The 27,030-nt window shown below is 45.5% G+C and overlaps 1 protein-coding gene across 5 annotated transcripts in view; it reads left to right on the top strand.

Moving 5' to 3' along the window:
• LOC134579518 (anoctamin-10-like) overlaps positions 1-10,785 on the top strand; it is a 112,653-nt gene extending 101,868 nt beyond the window's left edge. For 2 of the 5 annotated variants that reach the window (XM_063438833.1, XM_063438832.1), the window contains one exon: positions 10,412-10,785. In XM_063438833.1, coding sequence (XP_063294903.1) covers positions 10,412-10,492 — 81 coding nt within the window. In that variant the 3' untranslated portion in view covers positions 10,493-10,785. The remainder of the gene's footprint in view (positions 1-10,411) is intronic. The other 3 variants (XM_063438834.1, XM_063438830.1, XM_063438831.1) reach the window with 2 other exon arrangements.
• The last annotated feature ends 16,245 nt before the right edge of the window (positions 10,786-27,030 follow it).

Genomic DNA, 27,030 nt, shown 5'->3' with positions numbered 1-27,030 from the left:
CCAGTTTGCCCATATTTCAGAGCTGCAACATCACTGGAGTGCCCAAAAGCACAAGGTGTGCAATACTCAGAGACATGGCCAAGGTAAGAAAGGCTGAAAGACGACCACCACTGAACAAGACACACAAGCTGAAACGTCAAGACTGGGCCAAGAAATATCTCAAGACTGATTTTTCTAAGGTTTTATGGACTGATGAAATGAGAGTGAGTCTTGATGGGCCAGATGGATGGGCCCGTGGCTGGATTGGTAAAGGGCAGAGAGCTCCAGTCCGACTCAGACGCCAGCAAGGTGGAGGTGGAGTACTGGTTTGGGCTGGTATCATCAAAGATGAGCTTGTGGGGCCTTTTCGGGTTGAGGATGGAGTCAAGCTCAACTCCCAGTCCTACTGCCAGTTTCTGGAAGACACCTTCTTCAAGCAGTGGTACAGGAAGAAGTCTGCATCCTTCAAGAAAAACATGATTTTCATGCAGGACAATGCTCCATCACACGCATCCAAGTCAGGGCCGGACTGGGAGAAAAATTCGGCCCGGGCATTTTTTTTATCCCAGCGGCCCACTAAGAAGGGGGCGGGTCAGAGGAGGTGTGTTTTGTCATCACTAATGACAAGCACGCCCCCTCTCAAAGTGAGCATGTTGGTTCAATGCTCTTCCAGGGCAGACCATGCGCAGAGCTCTGCTGAAGAGCTCTAGCATGAGGAAAAAAAAACTGTATTTGTTCTGCACAGTGCAAGCAAATTTAATAACATGCTTGCACTGTGTTTCCTTGCAACTTGTCTCTGGTGTCTCTATAACTGGATACCAGGAGACAAAAATGCCAGGAAAGAGTATTGTGCATGTGTTTGGAGTCTGCTTGTGGTATTGCGTGTGTGTAGAGTGAGCTGATTGTGGTGTGGTATTGTGTAATAAGGTTAGTTTTAGACATGTTGTGCCTGTGGTGTAATGTGATGCATATGTGGCTAGGGGCTGTAGAGAATGTATGTAAAGGGGATGTAGCATGTGTGCAAACAGGCTATAGAGTGTGTGTATAAGTGATGTAGTGTTTGTAGAAAGTGTGTGTTTAGGGGTGTAGTATGTGTTTGCTTACAAGGAATCTAGTGTGTGTGTGTGTGTGTGTGTGTGTGTGTATGTGTATAGGAGTCTAGTGTGTGTTTGAAGGACCCAGAATGTGTAGGAGATCTAGTGAGTGTGTGTTTATAACGGATTCAGAGTGTATATAGGGATCTAGTGTTTATATGTGTGTAGATGATCCAGAGTTGGGTAAGGGATCTAGTGTGTGTCTGGAATGTAATGTGTTTAGGGGTGCAGTATGTGTGAGGGGTGCTGTGTGTGTGTGTGTGTGTATATATATATATATGTGTGTGTTTGGAACTATTGTGTATGTGTGTGGTGCAGTGTGTTGGGGGGGTTCTGTGTGTATGTGAGGGGTGCAGTATGTGTGCGTGATGGATGCTGTGTGTGAGGGGTGCTGTGTGTGAGGGTGCGGTAAGTGGTATGTGAGGGTGCGGTAAGTGGTGTGTGTGAGGATGCTGTGTGTGAGGGGTGTAAGAATGTGGTGTGTGAGAGTGCTGTGTGTGACAGTGCTGTTTGTAATGTGTGTGAGAGTGCTGTGTATGATAGTGCTGTGTATGATGGGTGTGAGAGTGCTGAGTGTGATAGTGCTGTGTGTGAGAGTGCTGAGTGTGATGTTTGTAAGAGTACTGTGTACGATGTGTGTGAGAGTGCTGTGTGTGAGAATGCTTTGTGTGATGGGTGTGAGAGTGCTGTGTGTGATGGGTTAGAGAGTGCTGTGTGTGAGAGTGCTGTGTGTGAGAATGCTGTGTGTGATAGTTGTGAGAGTGCTGTGTGTTATGTGGGTGAGAGTGCTGAGTGAGTGCTGAGTGTGATGGGTGTGAGTGCTGAGTGTGATGGGTGTGAGTGCTGAGTGTGATGGGTGTGAGTGCGCTGTGTGTGATGGGTGTGAGAGTGCTGTGTGTGATGGGTGTGAGAGTGCTGAGTGTGATAGTGCTGTGTGTGAGAGTGCTGAGTGTGATGTTTGTAAGAGTACTGTGTACGATGTGTGTGAGAGTGCTGTGTGTGATGGGTTAGAGAGTGCTGTGTGTGAGAGTGCTGTGTATGATGTGTGTGAGAGTGATGTGTGTGAGAATGCTTTGTGTGATGGGTGTGAGAGTGCTGTGTGTGATGGGTTAGAGAGTGCTGTGTGTGAGAGTGCTGTGTGTGAGAATGCTGAATGTGCGAGTGCTGAGTGTGATGTGTGTGATGTGGGTGAAAGTGCTGAGTGTGATGGGTGTGAGAGTGCTGAGTGTGATGGGTGTGAGAGTGCTGAGTGTGATGGGTGTGAGAGTGCTGAGTGTGATGGGTGTGAGAGTGCTGAGTGTTATGTGGGTGAGAGTGCTGAGTGTAAGAGTGCTGAGTGTGATGGGTATGAGTGCTGTGTGTGATGGGTGTGAGAGTGCTGTGTGTGATGGGTGTGAGAGTGCTGTGTGTGATGGGTGTGAGAGTGCTGTGTGTGATGGGTGTGAGAGTGCTGTGTATGCTGTGGGTGAGAGTGCTGTGGGTGAGAGTGCTGTGGGTGAGAGTGCTGGGGGTGAGAGTGCTGGGGGTGCTGGGTGTGAGAGTGCTGGGTGTGAGAGTGCTGAGTGTGATGGGTGTGAGTGCTGAGTGTGATGGGTGTGAGAGTGCTGAGTGTGATGGGTGTGAGAGTGCTGAGTGTGATGGGTGTGAGAGATGGGTGTGAGAGTGCTGAGTGTGATGGGTGTGAGTGATGTATAAATGTTAGAATGGATTTTGTGTGTAGGGGGGGCATTATGTCCCCCCCTCCCTTCTTACCTTTAGCCTGGGAGGGGGGGACTGGTTCCTGGGACTGGGAGGCAGAGTGGCAGTGTTCCCTGGTGGTCCTCGTGGTGAGTGAACTCTAGCCTGCGGGCTAGAGCTCACTCTCGCGAGATCCGGATCTTTGATCTCCCCACCGGCCCGACATGGAATACAGCGGGGCCGGCGCTCGGATAGTGCCGGCCCTGCATAAACCGGCAGGGGAAGTCCTGGGACCTTCCCCTGCCGGCCTCGGCCCCACGGCCATCGCGGCCCACCGGGCAAGTGCCCGATGGCCAGTCCGGGCCTGGTCCAAGTACTCCACAGCGTGGCTGGCAAGAAAGGGTATAAAAGAAGAAAATCTAATGACATGCCTCCTTGTTCACCTGATCTGAACCCCATTGAGAACCTGTGGTCCATCATCAAATGTGAGATTTACAAGGAGGGAAAACAGTACACCTCTCTGAACAGTGTCTGGGAGGCTGTGGTTGCTGCTGCACGCAATGTTGATGGTGAACAGATCAAAACACTGACAGAATCCATGGATGGCAGGCTTTTGAGTGTCCTTGCAAAGAAAGGTGGCTATATTGGTCACTGATTTGTTTTTGTTATGTTTTTGAATGTCAGAAATGTATATTTGTGAATGTTGAGATGTTATATTGGTTTCACTGGTAAAAATAAATAATTGAAATGGGTATATATTTGTTTTTTGTTAAGTTGCCTAATAATTATGCACAGTAATAGTCACCTGCACACACAGATATCCCCCTAAAATAGCTATAACTAAAAACAAACTAAAAACTACTTCCAAAAATATTCAGCTTTGATATTAATGAGGTTTTGGGGTTCATTGAGAACATGGTTGTTGTTCAATAATAAAATTAATCCTCAAAAATACAACTTGCCTAATAATTCTGCACTCCCTGTAGTTCTTGCTTTCAAATCTCTACATAATCCTGCTCCCACCTATCTATCCTCCCTTATACACAAGTATGTCCCGTCTAGGCCCTTACGATCTGCTGAAGACTTAAGTCTATCTTCTGTCCGTAGTCCCACCTCTGATGCTCGCATTCAAGATTTCACGAGGGCTGCACCGTTCCTGTGGAACTCGCTTCCCTCCTCCATTAGATGCTCACCCAGTCTCCACTCCTTCAAAAAATCGTTCAAAACCCACTTCTTCATAAAAGCGTATCATTAAACTGTTAATAGCTCCTGACTGATTCCTCTTCTGCAACTGTCACTAGTCTAATACTATCCTTACCGTTTTGTGTCATTTTACCCCACTCCCTCTAGCATGTAAGCTCATTGAGCAGGGCCCTCAACCCCTCTGTTCCTGTGTGTCCAACGTGTCTGGTTACAACTACATGTCTGTTCGTCCACCCATTGTAAAGCACTGCGGAATTTGATGGCGCTATATAAATATCATTATAATAAGTATCTAACCCCCATCAGACTGACAGGTTTTTAAACCTGGATCCAGTTTATTTCACTACATATTTTTTATATAATTTCAGACATAATTGGCTTTTCAAACACCCGTGGTGAGAGAAGTGGGTGGGACCCTGCCACACTGAGCCATGCCAGGGGGGTCGGGGGGAGCCACTTGGGGTTTGGGGGGAGGGGGATACGGACCACCATTGAAAGTTGACGCAATGACCTCAGATTGATAAATAACAGAGGTCCCCAGACAGCCCCAAAATTGCAGATCCCTTTGTTATATGGGCCACACACATAATTACATTAGCTCTCAGGTCCAGGACATACAGAATCAAAATACCCCAAAATACACCTTAGCAGTAAGGTACCCCCTCAAGTCCTATATCCCCTGGTAACTTGAATCAGAGCGCCCAGCAAATGTCGAAATCACTCATAGCCAACGAATATAGTCGAAACGCCACCAGGGTATAGGTTAGACCGACCGCACACGAGGCGCCTGCCCAAAACAGTTCCATGAAATCAGGCTGTGCGGTCGGTCTCTTTCGGCAGCATGAAAACATATCAAAATAACTGTGTCTGTGATTCTCCAGTGTCTCTTGTTCGGATGGTTAAGTATACCGAACAGCACTGCTTTCGTGCAAGGGAAAGTCGAACCAATGGAAGTCATGAAGTCCCAGCAGTGTTCGTGCGGTCGAGTGCACGATAATAGTTCCATACACTCGACGACAAAACACAGCTGGCTGTGTTCGACAGTCAAGATGGCCGCCGTCACGTGTTCGTGCATACGAACGACGACCACCCAGCCGACCGCTCAGAATGTTGAGGTGTTTACGGTTACTCAAGGTGTTGGAAAGGTTAAAGGGGTCAATAGGCAGCACACTCCACTGCTCGGTGGTCAGTCGTTCTGTAGTTGGGTTTGGTTTATCGAACGAGACCAGGGTATTCATAGAGAAGGTTAGAGTTACCGAACAAACAGACAAACTAAGAAATAAATATAAAATCCAGGGACAGAGAGGTCTGTCACAGTTATGTTATCTTATACTTTTGGATGCAACCCACGGCATGGAACACAAGGGAACACACAAGGGAGCATTGCGCTCCGTTACACAATAAAGACAGGAAGCACGCACGCTCACCTAATACTGAGTATAACCCACACTACTCCTATAAATGGCATTAAAAATTGTTTCTCTCAACGTGAAGTGGTTAAACTCCCCCAATAAACGTAGACTACTCCTGAGAGACCTTAAGTCTCATAAGGCTGACATAGCCATGATACAGGAGACGCATAGCCCCAGAACAGCGACAGTCAACTTGCACAATAGAAAATACACATAGGTATATGAAGCTATGGCACTACATAAGTGCGCAGAGGGGCGATACATTTCCGTAACCTGGACGATACACAACATAAAGGTCCGCATTATTAACGTATATGACCCAAACAACCCGGACCCTAGATACTGGGATAACTTGACAACACTGCTTGAGTCAGATGGAGGAGGGCTGACGCTGGTCGGGGGGGGGGGGGGGACTTCAACGCAGTGCCGTGCCCGACAGCCAATAAGAGCACAAAATCAGGGTCACCCAGGTCCCACGGTAGAGGAGCACAAGACAAGCTTCTACACGCATTCCTTGCCAAACACCCAGCTCCTTGACGCATGGAGGCTTTAACACCAAGATACATGGGATTACATATTTTATTCAACACCCCATGGCACCTATTCGAGAATAGATAACATATTCCTGAATGGAGTAGGGATGTCCAAACTTACACGCGCCGAGATCGGCAGCATCACCTGGTTGGACCACACGGATGTATCAGTCACACTAGATAAATTTAAATACTCCGCCACTTGGAAGTGACGAGTGAATACGAGCCTACTAAACAATGAGGCAATTTGCAATGACGCACGCACAACCATCACTGACTACTTTGCACAAATCATGAGGTAGACCCAGTGGCGATATGGGCGGCCCACAAATCGGTCCTGAGGGGCCACTTTATAGAGGTGGCGACCCACAAAAAGAAACACACTACCCAAGCACTTTTGGAATTACAGGCCGTCTTACGGAAAGCTGAACAGCAGCACAAACATAACCCCACAGCAGATAATCTAGCAGACCTCGGCGCTCTGCGACACTCGATAAAGGATTTATTACTGGAGGGTGTAGCTCGCTCCATCCAGCTTTCCAGGCAGGGCCGCCATCAAGGGGTGACAACCATGACGGTTGTCACATTCCCACTCTGCACATATCTATAGCGATGATCGCTATATATATGTGCAGCCGCAGGCCCCCGACTCCCTGTATTTGCAGAGGGGGCCAGGCAGACTGCAGCAGTACATTACAGCTCTTCCCTCTCTCTAACTCCCGCAAGACGTGCGGCCGTCAGACAGTTGCCACGGTTACCATGGCAACGCCCTGCGCGGCACGCACACCACGCTCGCGGGAGTTAGAGAGAGGGAAGAGCTGTAATGTACTGCTGCAGTCTGCTGGGCCCCTTCTGCAAATACAGGGAGCCGAGGGGCCCCACAATGCCACAGGACCACCAGGGATGGAATATCCCCCCTCCCTGTAACAGGTAAAAAGCATGGAGGGGGGAATAACATTTATTATTTTTAAAGTGGGGGAGGGGGATGCTCCATTTACACAACATGCATACACTAGTAAAACACACACTCTGCATTCACAACACTAACACACACTCTGCATTCATTACACTAACACACACTCTGCATTCATTACACTAACACACACTCTGCATTCATTACACTAATACACACTCTGCATTCATTACACTAATACACACTCTGCATTCATTACACTAATACACACTCTGCATTCACTATACTAACACACACTCTGCATTCATTATACTAACACACACTCTTCATTCATTATACTAACACACACTCTGCATTCACTGCACTAACACACACTCTGCATCCACTCCACTAACACACACTCTGCATTCACTGCACTAACACACACTCTGCATCCACTCCACTAACACACACTCTGCATGCACTGCACTAAAGCACACTCTGCATTAATTGCACTAACGCACACTCTGCATCCACTCCACTAACGCACACTCTGCATCCACTCCACTAACACATACCCTGCATTCACTACACTAACGCACACTCTGAATTCACTGCACTAACGCACACTCTGCATCCACTCCACTAGAGCATGGGTCTTCCTGGAGCCCTATGTCGTGGTGACAAGCGTTCGTTATTCCAGTCTGAGAGCCCAAACATTAATAGCTGGAGCACGCAGAACATAGTTACATAGTTACATAGTTACATCGCTGAAAAGAGACTTGCGTCCATCAAGTTCAGCCTTCCTCACATATGTTTTTGCTGTTGATCCAAAAGAAGGCAAAAAACCCAGTCTGAAGCGCTTCCAATTTTGCAACAAACTAGGAAAAAAAATCCTTCTTGACCCCAAAATAGCATTCAGATGTCTCCTTGGATCAAGCAGCTATTACCCCACTAATTAGAAATTATATCCCTGTATGTTATGTTTTTGCAAGTATTTATCCAATTGCAGTTTAAACATCTGTATAGACTCTGACCAAACCACCTCTTCAGGCAGATAATTCCATATCCTTATTGCTCTTACTGTAAAAAAAACCTTTTCTTTGCCTTAGATGAAATCTCCTTTCTTCTAGCCTAAATGTGTGACCTCGTGTCCTATGTATAGCCCTGTTTATGAATAGATTTACAGATAATGGTTTGTACTGGCCCCGAATATATTTGTATAATGTTATCATATCCCCTCTCAGGCGCCGTTTTTCCAAACTGAAGAGATTTAAATGTTTTAACCTTTCTTCATAACTAAAATGCTCAATTCCTTTTATCAATATTGTAGCTCGTCTCTGCACTCTTTCCAGTGCCATGATATCCTTCTTTAGAACAGGTACCAAAAACTGCACAGCATATTCAAGGTGTGGTCTTACCAGCAATTTATAAAGAGGCAAAATTATATTTTAATCCCGAGAATTTATGCCCCTATTTATACATGACAAAACCTTACTGGCCTTAGCAACGGCAGATTGACATTGCATATTGCTACCCAATTTGTTGTCTATAACAATTCCCAAATCCTTCTCGTGTGTGGTTATCCCTAGTTCACTACCATTTAGGGTGTAAATTGCTTGTGCATTCTTAACCCCGAAGTGCATAACTTTGCATTTTTCTACGTTAAATTTAATCTGCCATTTTAGTGCCCAGTCCCCCAATCTATCCAAATCCCTCTGCAGCAAGGCAATATCCTGCTCACATTTTATTACTTTACAAAGTTTTGTGTCATCTGCAAACACTGATACATGGCTTTCAATGCCCATTTCAAGATCATTTATAAATATGTTAAATAGAAGCGGTCCCAAAACAGAACCCTGAGGGACACCACTTACCACTTTTGTCCAGCTTGAAAATTTACCATTTATGACAACTCGCTGTACTCTATCCTTAATCCAATGTTCTACCCAAGAACAAGAATATTCAACTAGACCAATTTCTTTTAGTTTGAAGACTAACCTATTGTGAGGAACCGTATCAAATGCCTTGGCAAAATCCAAGTAGATCACATCCACTGCAACACCCTGATCTATACTGCTACCTACTTATTCGTAGAATGCAATTAGGTTAGTTTGACATGACCTATGTTTCATAAACCCATGCTGATTATTGCTAATAACACAGTTCTTCCCAATGAATTCTTGAATATTACCCCTTAATAGCCATTCAAATAATTTCCCAGTCACAGAGGTTAAGCTCACAGGTCTATAATTTCCAGGCAAGGATTTTGAACCTTTTTTAAATATAGGAACAACCTCTGCCTTCCTCCAATCCTCCGGTACAACACCTGAAACAAAACCATAACTGTGACTTCCTTGGTGGAGGAGACCTGTGATCAAGAATTGCTACACTACATAAAGCTGAAAGGTTTACAAATGTATCTCAAAGAGCTTAGATATTTATCTGTCCACTGTCAGACAAATAGTCTATAAGTGGAGACAAGTTAGTACTGTGGCTACTAGATGAGGTGACATTTTATGACCAATTTGCAGAAAACCAACTAATTCATCCGGGGTTACGTACATACTTTTTCTTGCCACTGTATGTGGAAAAGGATTGCTCTGGCACTTTTTAAAATAATTAATATTCTATTTATTTTGTGCAAGTGTTCAACAATTGTATTTATGCAAGATCTTTTGTTTTGTTAAAATCAGGCACTAGGGCATTGCTTAAAGTATTATTACCAGTGGTTTTAAGTGGAATAACTGAAATATATGCCAAAGTTTTGGTTCATTTCTGTGACCTGATAAATAAAGAACTGTTCCTTTTGCATATTTTTTTGTTGTGAGAAATTTCACACACACTTAAAATGTAATGTTATAAACAACTCCCAGTTTACTGAATAAGAGTATACCCGGCGAGTAAAAATGCTATCCCCCCCAGATTTGTGGGGGTTCTTACACCCATGGATGTAAACAACCTTTTTACTCTGCAGAGTGGGGCCAGTCACCTAAACATTTATTCTAGCACAATAGTATCAGGAATGCATGTTTGTATCATAATACTATAGTGTTCCTTTAAGGAAGACGTGCCTGTAATCAGTATTCCATCCGTCAAGGTTTACACTGTCCACGTCAATGAACAGGGTCTATACACGAAAACAATATATTAAGATGAAGTGATTTTCATGCTGAAACCACGCTGAGAATTCCATTCCATACAGGTATAGATCCTTTAGGTACCAGAGCGTGATGACCACATTAAAAATCATTGGTAGATAAGCAGTTAAATAACCCTTTCCATAGATACTTTCCTTATATATGCAGGTAGTCCTCACTTCCTGTCCGTCTAGCACCTGGAATTCCTCCAAACATAGACCTGCTCTCTAGCGAATCCTCATTTACCGACCAATTAGTTTTACAACCGAGTCGTAGGAAAAGAACCCGGCTGGTAAGCGGGGATCATCTGTAATCACATCTTGTATCTGTACATTTATGTATTGACACCTCTTGCTTTAAACTTACAGAATGAGCCTCTTGGCTGTAATCTTGGGATTCTTTGCTTATTCAGTGATGTAAGGCTTTTCTAATTTACCCACCTAATCTGAATTTATATTTTCTTCTTTTTTTCTTTATTTAGTGTGAAGTGTTCCAGTTAATAAAAAAATATTTTATTCAAGCTAATTGTGGATGTTTACAAAAAGGAGAGTGCGAGTTATGATGGTGAATCGTTCTCTTTGGAGCCTGATATTTAATTGTTGAAGGCCGAATGTTCTGTAACCATTTTTTTATTTTATTTTTATGTTCTGTCTCAATATATTTATCACAAAACTTATTTTCTCTTTCTGCTGCTATGAAAAGAGTAGAGAAAGTGTAAATCAGAATATCGGCATCCTCTTTTAATAAACATTGCCTTTTTGTCACTTGTTTAACAAAAATTTCCTTGTGATTTATTTCAATTTTATGTTTATTCAGTTTTACATCCATTGTTTAGGTTGTGAACTTGTAACATATTGAGCAAATAGTGCACTAGGAATCAGCCAAACCTAATATCATTCCTTAAATACCTGCGCTGCTAACCTATGTCCATGATCTCACCAATTCACAATGTTGTTTTGTTATACATGGACAGATTCAATTTACTAGATCACTCTACTAGCGTCCTATGTCAACATGACCATTCTCTGCTAATTAAATTGTATCAATTATAATTAAAACATTTCACGCAGCCTTATCACGCTTGGCATACACAATGGAGGTAACTTGGCATCAGTAATAATAATAATAATAATAATAATAAATAGAACACAATAAGAAGTGAGCTGCTAATGTCTTTCAGTAGAGACATTTGAGAGACTGGGAACAGCAATGAGAGAATATCAGGAAACTGAGTGGCTTAACATACGTTAAGTCTTTTGGAATAAGTGAATATATTGATAAATAACGATGGATATTTACTGTGAGTGGCAGAAATTTCTGTAATAACAATATAGTGGCTGAAGGGTTGACCCGGGTGAGTGGTTGAGGATAGTAAACAGAGCTCAGATTCCAGAGATGAAACGAGGTGCAGGAGTGAGAGCAATCAGGCAGCGTAGGATGGGATTTCGATCCTGGAGGGTGCAGACATGAAGTGGTGGTCCAAGGGTACAAAGGTCAACAAGAGTAAACAAAGGAGCACATCATGGACAATCTGAGTTAATAATCAGGACATAAACCAAGGATTACAAATGACAATGATGAAGGTAAGAGTTTGTGTACTTCCAAAGTCTGCAAGGCAATAATCTTATACATGGCAAGGCAAGACGAGGCGACTCAGTAATTGAGCAATGATGTGAGCAAAAGGCAATGGTTAAATAGGCATTAATTGATGGGAAGCTAGGAATCAAACCATGACATCACTGAGTAAGAAACATCATTGTTAACCCTTCTACGGGCATTCTGAACTGCCCCCTCCCGAACCAAGGACTACATTCAGGAGTCAAATGATGTGATTTGTCAGGATGGAGATCATCAGCACGTTCTGCCCCCCAAAATTCCTCTATAACATATGCTTTCCATTTTAGCAAATAATCAACCTTTTATATCAGACTCTCGAGTCAAGGTTTTCCTAAATCTCATATTCTTCTAGATGGGCTTAACTTACGCATCATTTAAAGCTTCAATAGGGATACATGAAATACTGGATGGATTCTATACAAGCTTTGCAAGGACAGTCTATAACAAGCAATTAGTTTGGGACTCAATTTTAAGTGGGCCAATCAGGATATCACTAGAGATCTGCATTTGTTTTGTTTCAAATTTAATTTCAGCAAATTTGGATGTATGCATGTCCCAATTCCTAACAACGAAATTAACCCAAAATCAACAAATTCACAATGAATTGAACTAAAAATTTTCAGATTAATTCATTTTCACGAGGATATCAAATGATGGACTTATCTACTACATAACTGAAACAGCAAAATTCAGAAAAGTGTTTTTAAATTATTTATTTTTTATCTTTGCTCTTTCAGCTGTTTAATAGTTTCCTAATTTGTTATCCTATTTTATTGTTGTATTGTTATGGGCATATGCAAATATTACAAGTTTTTAGAATGAAAAGTTGTATTCCTTAAAGTGTGTACTTTGAAATTTTTTTAGAAATGGAACATATTAATTCTCATACAATGTTTCTTTAATAAAGATCCTCTTACCCACGGTCAGTGAATTTGATGGTTAAAATTTAAGACACCATTTTGTCCTAGGTTAATGTAACACCAAGTCAGGAACGTTTCCTTGTCATGTTTACTCATAAAGGGACACTGTAGGCACCCAGACCACTTCAGCTCATTGTGCTTAGTGATAATATATTTAGCAATACGTTTAGCAGCTGTATAACACTCAGTGGATCACCCAAAAGAATCCACAGAAAAAGTAAACCAAAAGAAATTGTAACTTAAAGTTTAGGTGATCTACCCCACCACCTGCAGCACTTTAAAAATTAGCAGACTTACCCCTTATAGATACAGGGGATTATATTTCATATACATGAAAAAACAATAAGATAAATAATATAGTGAAGTATTGTTACTATGTAGATAGTTGGTTAATAGTGTATATATACCCAACTCACATGTAATAGAGCCTTTTATTGGTATAGGCTCTAAACAGTATGGCTTCCATGCCCTTAAGTAGGTGGCAACATTAACCTTTTCTTTCTACCATGTTGGTGAGGATTATCTTTACAGTAAATTAATGTAACATAAAAAAAGATGCAGAAGATAGATCTCTTCAATATTTTCAGGTGAGAAAACCAAACAATTCTGAAACTTGCTCACCTGGTTGAGAGCCTATTACATAATGGGCTCAAAACTTTAAGCTTGATGTCATATTGGAGGGTGACACTCCCTTATTTGGAACCAGGAAAACCAGGATGCTTCAGAGGATGAACAGTAAGGTGACTTTAAAGGAGTTTATTACCAATATAAAACAAAATAAAAACAGTGTAATCATAAATTAAAAACAATTAAAAGTCTATTCCTTATCCTTGTCCTCTCCTTTCCAAGACGCATTTTGCCAATAGGGCTTTTTCAATTGGTGTCACCAATTAAAAAAAAAAAAAAAGCCCTATCGGCGAAACGTGTCTTGGAGAGGAGAGGACAAGGATATATATATATGATCTAAGTCAGGGGTTCTCAACCCAGTCCTCAGGACCCCCTACCAGTCCAGGATTTGAGGATTACCTGGGTGTGTCTAAGGTGTTTAGAAAAAGGGGGAAAAAACACCTTAGACTCTAAGGTGTTTTTTTTTTTCCTTTTTCTAAACACCTTAGACACACCCAGGTAATCCCCAAATCCTGGACTGGTAGGGGGTCCTTGAGGACAAGGTTGAGAACCCCTGATCTAAGTACTTTTATATACACATGCACACATCATTAATAAAAGTGTATTTTAATATTAATGTATATAACTACAGGGAGTGCAGAATTATTAGGCAAATGAGTATTTTGACCACATCATCCTCTTTATGCATGTTGTCTTACTCCAAGCTGTATAGGCTCGAAAGCCTACTACCAATTAAGCATATTAGGTGATGTGCATCTCTGTAATGAGAAGGGGTGTGGTCTAATGACATCAACACCCTATATCAGGTGTGCATAATTATTAGGCAACTTCCTTTCCTTTGGCAAAATGGGTCAAAAGAAGGACTTGACAGGCTCAGAAAAGTCAAAAATAGTGAGATATCTTGCAGAGGGATGCAGCACTCTTAAAATTGCAAAGCTTCTGAAGCGTGATCATCGAACAATCAAGCATTTCATTCAAAATAGTCAACAGGGTAGCAAGAAGCGTGTGGAAAAACCAAGGCGCAAAATAACTGCCCATGAACTGAGAAAAGTCAAGCGTGCAGCTGCCAAGATGCCACTTGTCACCAGTTTGGCCATATTTCAGAGCAACATCACTGGAGTGCCCAAAAGCACAAGGTGTGCAATACTCAGAGACATGGCCAAGGTAAGAAAGGCTGAAAGACGACCACCACTGAACAAGACACACAAGCTGAAACGTCAAGACTGGGCCCAGAAATATCTCAAGACTGATATTTCTAAGGTTTTATGGACTGATGAAATGAGAGTGAGTCTTGATGGGCCAGATGGATGGGCCCGTGGCTGGATTGGTAAAGGGCAGAGAGCTCCAGTCCAGCAAGGTGGAGGTGGAGTACTGGTTTGGGCTGGTATCAGCAAAGATGAGCTTGTGGGGCCTTTTCGGGTTGAGGATGGAGTCAAGCTCAACTCCCAGTCCTACTGCCAGTTTCTGGAAGACACCTTCTTCAAGCAGTGGTACAGGAAGAAGTCTGCATCCTTCAAGAAAAACATGATTTTCATGCAGGACAATGCTCCATCACACGCGTCCAAGTACTCCACAGCGTGGCTGGCGAGAAAGGGTATAAAAGAAAATCTAATGACATGGCCTCCTTGTTCACCTGATCTGAACCCCATTGAGAACCTGTGATCCATCATCAAATGTGAGATTTACAAGGAGGGAAAACAGTACACCTCTCTGAACAGTGTCTGGGAGGCTGTGGTTGCTGCTGCACGCAATGTTGATGGTGAACAGATCAAAACACTGACAGAATCCATGGATGGCAGGCTTTTGAGTGTCCTTGCAAAGAAAGGTGGCTATATTGGTCACTGATTTGTTTTTGTTTTGTTTTTGAATGTCAGAAACAGGGGCGGACTGAGAACCCTCAGGGCCCCCGGGCAAAATAAATCAAGGGCCCCCTTACAGGCCCCACCCATACTCCGCAGCAAGCGCCACCCATGTCCCGCCTCCATGCACCGCCTCCAGCCACACCCTACACAATCTTTAGACACAAGGAACAAAAGTGCAATAATCCCTTCAAGGCCCCAGTAGAGACTACAATTGAGGGCTAATGGGCCATGGAGGGGGGGGAGCATTCTAGCAGAGGCTATCTCAGTGTCCTTTAGAGAGTGTGTTAGAAAGAATCCCCTCCAGGCCCTATTAGACACTACAATGGAGTCTAACAGGCTTGGAAGGGGGTCTTTCTAACAGAGGCCATCTCAGTGTCCCTGCTGGAAACAGTCGCCTCCAGGCCCCTGTAGAGACTACAATTGAGGGCTAATGGGCCATGGAGGGGGGGGAGCATTCTAGCAGAGGCTATCTCAGTGTCCTTTAGAGAGTGTGTTAGAAAGAATTTCCTCCAGGTCCCATTAGAGACTACAATGGAGTCTAATGGGTCCTGGAGGGGGGTCTCTCCAACACTCTGGTTCCTATTCACAATATAGCAACACAACATAGCTGATACCTAGGCCAAGTTGGCTCCTCTTACCTTAATTACTGTTGCTGGCTGGCAGTCTGTGGGCTTGCTGGAAGGCTGTGGGCTTACTGGCTGCGGCTGGCAGGCTGTGGGCTTGCTGGCTACTGCCGGCAGGCTGTGGGCTTGCTGGCTGCGGCTGGCAGGCTGTGGGCTTGCTGAAAGGCTGTGGGCTTACTGGCTGCGGCTGGCAGGCTGTGGGCTTGCTGGCAGGCTGTGGGCTTACTGGCTACTGCCGGCAGGCTGTGGGCTTGCTGGCTGCGGCTGGCAGGCTGTGGGCTTGCTGGCTGCGGCTGGCAGGCTGTGGCTTGCTGGCTGGCAGGCTGTGGCTTGCTGGCTGGCAGGCTGTGGCTTGCTGGCTGCGGTTGGCAGGCTGTGGGGTTGCTGGCTTTAAGCCTAACTGGTGGCCTGTAGGCTGGCTGGCTGTCTACTGGTCAGCCTGTGGGCTGGCTGGCCTGTGGGTTGGCTGGCTTGCTGGCTACTGGGGCACTCGTAGATTATTTAAAGAAATAATCCATGCACAATAACCACTACTACTCTGTGTAGTCGTTATGGTGCCAGGAGGGCCGGGCCCCCCTCCCAGAGTAAGTAGTCAAACCGTTTAAGAACAGTTTGACAACTTACCTGGGGTCTGCTGGGATATGAGGCTGTAGTAGGGTATAGGAGCAGTGGTGCAATGTGTAAGGGGTGCAGTCTGTGTGAAAGGTTCAGTGTGTGTGAGGGGGTGTAGTGTGTGAATGTGTAGGGTGTGTGGGGCAATGTGTGTACGAGGGGGCTGTGTATGTGTGTGGCAATGTTAGTATGGGGGGCTGTGTGTGTATGGGTGGGCAGTGTATGTGTGTGTGTGTGTGTGTGTGAGGCAATGTGTGTAAATGTGTATGGTGTGTGTGGGGGCAGTGTGTGTGTATGGTGTGTGTGGGGGCAGTGTGTGTGTATGGGGGGCAGTGTGTGAATGTGTATGGTGTGGGGGCAGTGTGTTTATGGGGCTAAAGTTCACTCTCACCACTGCGACCACCAGGAATACCTGGTGGTCACAGTGTTGAGAGTGAACTCTAGCCCGTAGCTCCAGGGCTAGAGTTTACTCTTGCAAGAGCCGTAACGTTGCCGTGGTAACCGCGGCAACGATCTGTGCTCGCGCAAGAAGGACCCAGAGGAGCTGCAGGCTGAGCTCCCGGGTCCTCTCTTCCTCCCTCCCCTGCCGGCTGCCCGCACGGTGCCTGCGGACAGGGGAGGGGGCAATTGCCCTCCTCTTACTCCCCCCTCCCCTTCTTCTTACCCCCCCTCCCCCTCTTCTTACCCCCTTCTTACTCCCACTCTCTTCTTACCCCCATTCTTACTCTCCCCTCTTCTTACTCCCCCCTCCCCCTCTCCTTACTCCCCCTTCTTACTCTCCCTGTAGCGAAAGCCACTTCGCCACTGTGGTTTGGAGGGGGCTGCTTGCCCGCCTCTTACCCTGTGACTACGGTCCCTGGGTGATTTGGCCCTTTATGCACGGTATTTGGGCATACTGTGGGTTATTGGGCTGCCCCAGGATTATGGGCCCTCTCATCAGCCCATACGAAACTTAAACCCCATGGCATTTGAACTGTGTTTGTGGCATCTAAACGCTGTTTGGATATGTTGAGCGCTCAGATCCAAGCCATCTGGGGATAGGTTGAATGTGGGGGTTCTGTTTAGTATAACAGGAGTTATGTATTTTTATGTCTTTTGGTGGTTGCTGGTAACATGTGCTTAATGGAGGCTGTGTTTGTCCCTGGATATAATTAAATCAGCTTCTCCATTGTCTCCAGGATAGAGGATTCTGGGGAACTAGTTTGAGCTTCTAAAAACCATGCTTCCAGAAGGTCAAATGCACATTTGTACTAACTTTTGAACCCCTGGTCCAATTCGTATGATTTTTGAGTATGTTGTTCCCCCGAATGGATTGATTGTGTATATGTATTTTTATGCGAATGTGATGTATATTTTGGGAGTTATGAATGTTGTGTAAAAACTGTATTTTCCCTACCTAGGATAATTGTATTTTCCTGTGTGTACAGATAATTAGTTTACAGGTAGAGGGGAGGGCTATGTGTGGGATGTAACTATTGTGTGATTGGTTAATGTACGTTACTGTGTGTGTCCCTCCCCTTCATGGGAGCACCTAATAAAAAGGGCTGCAAGCTAGCAGCCAGAGAGTTCTATTTTTACCCTCAACTTGAGTCCTGTCTCTTATTGGGGGAATCTGCTACAAGGGATTGCTATGCTAGGCATATTCCCTTGCTATAATCACTGAGCTCTTGTAAGAGCTTGTTCCTGCTTCGTTCTGAAGGGAGATAGCTGCAGCCTGCGGTGCTTATGGTGTCTGGTGGAGTGCTTGGAGTCCTCTGGAAGCGCTAGGAGCATCTTTCAACGGAGGTACCCAGTCGGGGTGCCAGTGGATCCGTTACATTGGTGGCAAGCGGTGGGATGGCGTCCTAGTGCGAGGAGAAGCAGCTCAGAGACACCGGTAACGTGTGGAGTTGTGCAGCGTCCCTATCTTCAGCAACATAATGGAACCAGCAGTGGCTACAGCAAGCATGGCGTATAGCTACTCCGTACTAGAGTTTGGCACGATGGTAGGGTTGCGCCTGAAGTTTTACGGACCCAATCCAGAGGAGAAATACGTGCGGTTCGTGTGGGACATGGTGACCCGGAACCTACAACACAGGGCGTTGAGGGAAGGCCAGTGGGCACGTTGGGAGAAACTCCAGCCACAGGTAGAGTGGGACGAGGAAGAAACCGAGGTGGCCGGTGGAGATGGGACCGAGGTCTCTCTACCGGCCCTACAGGGATGCTGGGCACCCGGCCCAGATCCCCAGCGGCAGTATGTTTTACAGGGAGGGGAGACAGTCGGTCTCACTCCCCAGCGGCAGAATGTGTTATTGGAGGAAGAGACAACCGGTCTCCCTCCCCAACAGCAACCAGAGGTACCCGAGGTAGAGGACCTCATAGACTGGTCCTGGGAGGACCCCCTGCAGGCAGGTGGAGATGGGACTGAGATCTCTCCACCAGCCCTACAGGGATGCTGGGCAACCGGCCCAGATCCCCAACTAGAGCTGGAGTTACAGAAAGTGGAGAGCATCGACCTCCCCCCCCAGCAGCAGCCAGAGTACCAGGGGGAGGTAAGTGATATTTCTCCTCCCCAGTCAACTCCTTTGTTCCCTGACCCCCCAGCAGAAGAGCTGGCAACTGGGCAGAGCGCCGCTGGCCTCTGTCCTCTCTTGGTTCCTTCCCCTGAGCCTGACTTTCTACAGGCTGCCTCAGCGGAAGAGCTGGCAACTGGGCAGAGCGCCGCTGGCCTCTGTCCTTCCTTTTTTCCTTACCCTGAGACTACCCCAGCTCTGACCCCGGAGCAGAGCACATCGGGCATCTGGCCCCCAAGTACTCACAGCCATTTGCCCAGCAAGGCCGAGGGTGCCACAGTTTCACCCCACAACTTGGGACCTACAGGCCAGTATGACTTATTGTTGGGGGGCTATTCTGTGAATTCTTTATTGTGGGGGGCTACACTGCTAAATTTGTTTTGTGGGTTAGACCCTCTGTGAACTATGTACCGTGGGTGGGCCATTCTGTGAATTCTTTATTGTGGGGGGGCTACACTGCTAAATTTGTTTTGTGGGTGGGCTACTCTGCTAATTTTGTTTTATGGGTGGGCTGCCCGACTAATCTAGGTACTGACCGGCGAAGGTCAGGTACCTGGTTAGTCTACCCCCGAATGGGAAGATATGTAGCGAAAGCCACTTCGCCACTGTGGTTTGGAGGGGGCTGCTTGCCCGCCTCTTACCCTGTGACTACGGTCCCTGGGTGATTTGGCCCTTTATGCACGGTATTTGGGCATACTGTGGGTTATTGGGCTGCCCCAGGATTATGGGCCCTCTCATCAGCCCATACGAAACTTAAACCCCATGGCATTTGAACTGTGTTTGTGGCATCTAAACGCTGTTTGGATATGTTGAGCGCTCAGATCCAAGCCATCTGGGGATAGGTTGAATGTGGGGGTTCTGTTTAGTATAACAGGAGTTATGTATTTTTATGTCTTTTGGTGGTTGCTGGTAACATGTGCTTAATGGAGGCTGTGTTTGTCCCTGGATATAATTAAATCAGCTTCTCCATTGTCTCCAGGATAGAGGATTCTGGGGAACTAGTTTGAGCTTCTAAAAACCATGCTTCCAGAAGGTCAAATGCACATTTGTACTAACTTTTGAACCCCTGGTCCAATTCGTATGATTTTTGAGTATGTTGTTCCCCCGAATGGATTGATTGTGTATATGTATTTTTATGCGAATGTGATGTATATTTTGGGAGTTATGAATGTTGTGTAAAAACTGTATTTTCCCTACCTAGGATAATTGTATTTTCCTGTGTGTACAGATAATTAGTTTACAGGTAGAGGGGAGGGCTATGTGTGGGATGTAACTATTGTGTGATTGGTTAATGTACGTTACTGTGTGTGTCCCTCCCCTTCATGGGAGCACCTAATAAAAAGGGCTGCAAGCTAGCAGCCAGAGAGTTCTATTTTTACCCTCAACTTGAGTCCTGTCTCTTATTGGGGGAATCTGCTACAAGGGATTGCTATGCTAGGCATATTCCCTTGCTATAATCACTGAGCTCTTGTAAGAGCTTGTTCCTGCTTCGTTCTGAAGGGAGATAGCTGCAGCCTGCGGTGCTTATGGTGTCTGGTGGAGTGCTTGGAGTCCTCTGGAAGCGCTAGGAGCATCTTTCAACGGAGGTACCCAGTCGGGGTGCCAGTGGATCCGTTACACTCCCCATCTTCTTACTCCCCCTCCCCCTCTTCTTACTCCCACCTCTTCTTACTCCTCCCTCTTCTTACTCCTCCCTCTTCTTACTCCCCCCTCTTCTTACCCCCTCCCCCCTCTTCTTACCCCCTCCCCGCTCTTCTTACCCCCTCCCCCCTCTTCTTACTCCCCCTTCCTCTTTTTACTCCCCCCTCCCCTCTTCTTACCCCCTTTACTCCCCCCTCTCTTCTTAATCTCCCCTCTTCTTACCCCCTCCCCCCTCTTCTTACTCTCCCCTCCCCCTCTTCTTACTCCCCCTTCCTCTTTTACTCCCCCTCCCCCTCTTCTTACTCCCCCCTCCCTTCTTACCCCCTCTCTCTCTTCTTACCCCCTCCCTCTTCTTACCCCCCCTCCCTCTTCTTACTCCCCTCTCTTCTTACCCCCTCCCTCTGTCTTCTTACCCCCCTCCCTCTCTCTTTGTACCCCCCCTACTCCCCTCTCTCTTTTTACCCCCCTCCCTCTCTCTTTTTACCCCGCCCTCCCTCTCTCTTTTAACCCCCCCTCTCTCTTTTAACCTCCCCTCTCTCTTTTAACCTCCCCTCCCTCTCTCTTTTAACCCCTCCTCTCTCTTTTAACCCCCTCTCCCTCTTTTAACCCCCCCTCCCTCTCTCTTTTAACCCCCCTCCCTCTTTTAAACCCCCCTCCCTCTCTCTTTTAACCCCCCTCCCTCTTTTAAACCCCCCTCCCTCTCTCTTTTAACCCATCTCTTTTAACCCCCCCTCCCTTTTAACCCCCCTCCCTCTCTCTTTTTACCCCCCTCCCTCTCTCTTTTAACCCCCCCCTCCCTCTCTCTTTTTACCCCCCCCTCTCTCTTTTAACCCCCCCTCCCTCTCTCTTTTAACCCCCCCTCCCTCTCTCTTTTAACCCCCCCTCTCTCTTTTAACCCCCCCTCCCTCTCTCTTTTAACCCCCCTCCCTCTCTCTTTTAACCCCCCCCTCCCTCTCTCTTTTAACCCCCCCCCTCCCTCTCTCTTTTAACCCCCCCCTCCCTCTCTCTTTTAACCCCCCCCTCCCTCTCTCTTTTAACCCCCCCCTCTCTCTTTTAACCCCCCCCTCCCTCTTTTAACCCCCCCTCCCTCTCTCTTTTTACCCCCTCTCCGTAGCGTGGCCGAGAGGCTCTGCGTCCGCGGTGCCGACCGGATTGATAGGAAGGTGCACACACACTGAGTGTGCAACTTCCTGTCAGTCCGGCCGGGTACAGGAAACAGAAACTCCTGTTCCGCGCGGAACAGGAGTTTCTGTTTCCTGTACCCGGACGGACTGACAGGAAGGTGCACACTCAGTGTGTGTGCACCTTCCTATAACTCCGGCCGGCACCGCGGACGCAGAGCAGCTCGGCCACGCTACGGGGAGGGGAGGTGAGAAGCTGCAGCCGCCTGAGCGCTCTTAAGAGAGCGCTCAGGCGGCTGCAGCATTTAAAGGGGCGGCCGGGCCCCCTGATGGCGGGCCCCCCTCCCGGCCGGGCCCTCGGACCATGTCCGAAGTGCCCGACCGGTCAGTCCGCCCCTGGTCAGAAATGTATATTTGTGAATGTTGAGATGTTATATTGGTTTCACTGGTAAAAATAAATAATTGAAATGGGTATATATTTGGTTTTTGTTAAGTTGCCTAATAATTATGCACAGTAATAGTCACCTGCACACACAGATATCCCCCTAAAATAGCTATAACTAAAAACAAACTAAAAACTACTTCCAAAAATATTCAGCTTTGATATTAATTAGTTTTTTGGGTTCATTGAGAACATGGTTGTTGTTCAATAATAAAATTAATCCTCAAAAATACAACTTGCCTAATAATTCTGCACTCCCTGTATATATTAATATTAAAATGCACTTAGAATGACGTTAATTATAATGTATATATAAATAAAATCAATCAAAAAAATAAATTATATACCAGTTTAATTTATTCTAACTGTATTTTGATATTAATATTAGAGTTGAGCGAACCCGGACTGTAAAGTTCGGGTTCGTACCGAACATTACGGACCCGAACATGGACATTTCAGTGTATGTTCGGGTTGGAGTTCGGTGTTCGGCAATTTAATGGCACGTTTTGAAAGGCTGCAGGGCAGCCAATCAACATGCATTTGACTCGTGTGCCCTTAGAAGCCATCTAATGGCATGGCTGTGATTGGCCAGTGCAGCATGTGACCCAGGCTCTATATATAAGCTGGAGTCGCGTAGCGCCGCACACACATGAGCTCTTATTAGTGTAGGGAGAGGATGCTGTACCTGTGAGGGACAGATTAGGAAAGAATTATGGTGTTGAATCTGCAAACTACAGCGATTATTCAAACTACAGCGATTATTTTTGTGGGTGCTATAATACTAAATTTTTGTACCCTGCCCTGAGCCCAGTGCCACAGAGAGTGCAGTGCACTTGCAACTGCATGTGTGCCAGGCACATAACTTTAATCCTGTTCTGGTAGCTCAGTGGGCAACATCTAGGCATTTTTAAATACAGCAATTTATTTGGTGCTAAATAGTACATTTGGTGCTAAATTCGTGGCCTTTGAAATACTGTCATTCCATCTGGTGGAGATGGACAGTTTTAAAAACCTGATGGCGGTGGCTGTCCCACAGTACATGGTCCCCAGACACCACTACTTTTCCAGGCGAGCCATCCCTTCCCTGTACAACCAATTGGCGGACAAAATCAGGTGTGCACTGCGCAATGCCATCGGTAGCAAGGTCCACATAACCGCAGATACGTGGACCAGTAAGCACGGGCAGGGACGCAGTGTCCTTCCGCCACCGAGGATTGCAGGGCATTTCTCTTTGCCTCTTGTTGCCTCCTCCTCCTACTCCGCTTCCTCCTCCTCTACCACTACCTCATTCAGGCAGCGTAACACCTTCACCACCAACTTCAGCACAGCCACGGGGAAACGACAGCAGGCTGTTTGAAAATTCATATGTTTGGGGGGAAAACCCCACACCGCGCAGGAGCTGTGGAAGGGCATGGAACAACAGACCGATGAGTGGTTGTTGCCACTAAGCCTCAAGCCCGGCCTGGTTGTGTGCGATAATGGGCGAAATCTCGTAGCAGCTCTGGGCCTAGCCGGTTTGCTGCAAATCCCTTGCCTGGCGCATGTGCTGAATTTGGTGGTGCAAAAATTCCTGGAAAACTACCCAGATATATCAGAGCTGCTGCAGAAATTGCGGGCCGTCTGTGTGTGCTTTCAGCATTCTCACCCTGCTGCTGCTAGCCTGTCTGCGCTGCAGCGTAACTTCGGCCTTCCCACTCACCGCCTCATATGCGACGTGCTTCCGAATGTCGAATAGCTGAATTACCAAAGTGCTGAATTGCCGAAATTACCAAATTTCCGAAGTGTAGTAGTGCTGAATTGCTGAAGTCCCGAAGTTGCCGAAGTTCCGAGGTGTCAAAGTGCCGAAGCACAGTATTGCTAAGTACTAATATACTTACCCAGTGAAAGAAGAAGAATGTTACATGGCATACAATTTTAAATAAAAAGTATACAAACATAGCCAGGATTCAGCTGTAAGCATTTGCAACACTTACGATAAAATGTAAGTTACTTGGCCAGTCAATGTAATGACAGGAATGAATAAGTAGATAACTCCCTAATTCCCATGGTATTAGGGAGCTATCTACTAAAACCTGAATTGGTCTTTCAGCCAAATTTACTAATACTAAGTAAAGATTACTTAGTATTAGTAAATTATGCCCCTACACCCCTCCTGAGCCCCCACCCGTGACGTGCGAGTGGGGGCTTTTAAACTAACTATTGCCCCCCCCGGCCCCCACCCCTGAGCGGCGGGTGGGGGCCCTAAAGTAAAAAAAAGGGGGGAGGACCCTGAGCGGTGGGTAGGGGCCCTAAACTAGAATAAGGGGGGGACCTAATGTCCTCCCCCTGGCCCCCACTCCTGAGCGGTGGGTGGGGGCCCTAAACAAGAATAAGGGGGGGACACCTAATGTCCTCCCCCCTGGCTCCCATCCCTGAACGGTGGGTGGGGGCCCAAAACTAGAATAAGGGGGGACCTAATGTCCCCCCGGCCCCCACCCCTGAGCGGTGGGTGGGGGCCCTAAATACAAATTGGGGACCACTACCTAATGTCCTTCCCCCTGGCCCCCACCCCTGAGTGGCAGGTGGGGGCCCTAAATACAAATGTAACCCCCCCTCCCTCCAATTGACTAGGGGTCCCCAAACCCCTAGTCACACCCTGCCCCCAAAAATAAACCCCTACCTACCCCCCTCACCCTAAAAATAACGAGGGGGACCTTTAACAAAGTACCTGTAAAAATAAAAATAAACTTACCATTCAATGTTTTCTTTCTTCTAAAATCTTCTTTTTTCAGCACCAAAAAAGGTCAAATAAAAATCCATAATAACCAACACAATTAAAAAACAAACAAACAAAAAAAAAAACCCGAGCTCAAAAAGAAATAATCCATCTTCACCCGGTGAGGGCTCCGCGCAGACTGAGCTCTGCAGGGCAGGGGAAGGCTTATAAAGCCTTGCCCAGCCCTGCAATTAGGCTCAGAGCACTCTGATTGGTGGGTTTAAGCCAACCAATCAGAGTGCTCTGACAGGTAAATGAAGAGACTGACAGGTAAGTCTCTACATTTACCTGTCACAGCACTCTGATTGGTTGGTTTGAGGGGTGGGGGCCGGTGGGGAGGACAATAGGTCCCCCCCCCTTTTTTTACTTTAGGGCACCCACCCATCGCTCAGGGAGGGGGGACCCTTTATTTTTAACAGTGAGCAGTCACAGGCTACTCACTGTTTAAAAGACATGCCCCTACTCGCGGTATAGCAAGTAGGTGCAACATTCTGCAGGTACCACAAGATAAGGTCTCTGAACACTTTGAAAAATGACCTATTTTAGCCCTGTACTCTACCTATCTTATGTTTACAGGACTTACTCTACATATTTTCCTATTTCATAAGTCACCTATCAGAGTATGCATATATCTTAGTTTTTTTTTTACTAAACTTATGCATATTATCTCCATTAATGATACTCACACCAGATCTTATTATTACTATTAAAGGTTATATTTTAACTATTTAGGGCACTCATCTTCTCTTCTTTTTTTCTAATACTTCTTAAGTCCTTGGGTTAACCCCAAAAGAGTTCTTTTAGCTTCCTCCTTCCTGCCTTCGCCTTATAAATAGGAGAATAACAAGAAAACTTACAGGAACAATAGGTTAAAGAGGACCCTGCTCAAACGAGCTTACAGTCTATAGGAATCATCCCCTCTGCAGCTTTGCTTCCAGGCAGGTATCGTCCCCTCTGCCTATTTCTCTGCAGCTTTCCTTCCAGGCAGGTATCGCCACCTTTGCCTGTTCTATTGCAGCTTTCATCCTAAGCAGGTATCTACCTCTGCAAACGGTGGTGGGTTCAGCACTTAGTGATCAGTAGGAAGCTAAAAGACAGTGAAGGCTGCAACGGTGCAACCTAAGAATATGACGTTCCCTCACAAGTTGTCAAAAGGATTAATCTAGAAAATAAAAATTATAGGTCGCGCCACTAAAAACAATAACAATAACAATATTAACCCCTAAAGGACGGAGGACGGTTCAGGACCGTCATTGGCATTTTTGCGTTGCCGACCGGTGACGGTCCTGAACCGTCCTAACCGTCCAATGTACTTACCCGATCGCCGTCGTTCCCCCGGCGGCGATCGGCGGTGCTCCCGGTGTGGGGAGACTGCCTGCAGCCCAGACAGTCTCCCCATGGCGGTTTAGGACCCCTGTGGCCATGTGATCGCCCAACAGGGCGACCACATGGTCACAATAGGTGTCCATGTGTCTGCCTGCAGGGGGACTGTCTGTGCTGACAGGCAGTCTCCCTGCCCGTGTAAAATCATAAAAAAAATTAAAGTGAAAGTTAATAAAAAAAATTATTATTATATATGTGTATATATATATATATATGATATATAGACATATATTATACCTATATAATATATGTCTATATATCATATATATAATGTCATGCTAAGTGTATTTTTATATTAATATTTACATATATTAATATAAAAATGCACTTATAATTAAATTACACACGTATATATATAATATATATAATAACTATATATATTGTATATATATTATTATAAAATCCGAATAATAAGTAATTTAAATTAAATTAAAAAAAATGTAAAATAATAATACAAATTTTAAAAAAAATTATATCTATACGAAATTTTATTCTAACTGTATTTTGATATTAATATATATATATATTTATATCAAAATACACTTAGAATGAAATTGTATATATATCTATGTATATATAAATAAATAAAAAGAATGCGAACGATTCATATGTCCATATACAAAATTACATAAATAATTATATAAATATACACGTAGACTTCAAATATATAAATATGCATATATATTTAAATTCTACGTGCGTATTTATGTAATATTTTTACATAATTAAGTTATTTTATTGATAGCAATTTAAGGGACCTGCCTGCCAACCCAGGCCGAAAGTCCAGAGAATTTAATTTGCTATCACTGTATTTTACCCTGTAACGTTCTACGACACCCAAAAACCTGTACATGGGGAGTACTGTTTTACTCGGGAGACTTCGCTGAACACAAATATTAGTGATTCAAAACAGTAAAACATATCACAGCGATGATATTGTCAGTG

The sequence above is a fragment of the Pelobates fuscus genome, chromosome 12 (genome assembly GCF_036172605.1).
Source record: "Pelobates fuscus isolate aPelFus1 chromosome 12, aPelFus1.pri, whole genome shotgun sequence".
Classification (NCBI taxonomy): domain Eukaryota; kingdom Metazoa; phylum Chordata; class Amphibia; order Anura; family Pelobatidae; genus Pelobates; species Pelobates fuscus.
Note: the sequence above shows the minus strand (reverse complement) of the source record. Positions and strands in the feature narration are given on the sequence as shown.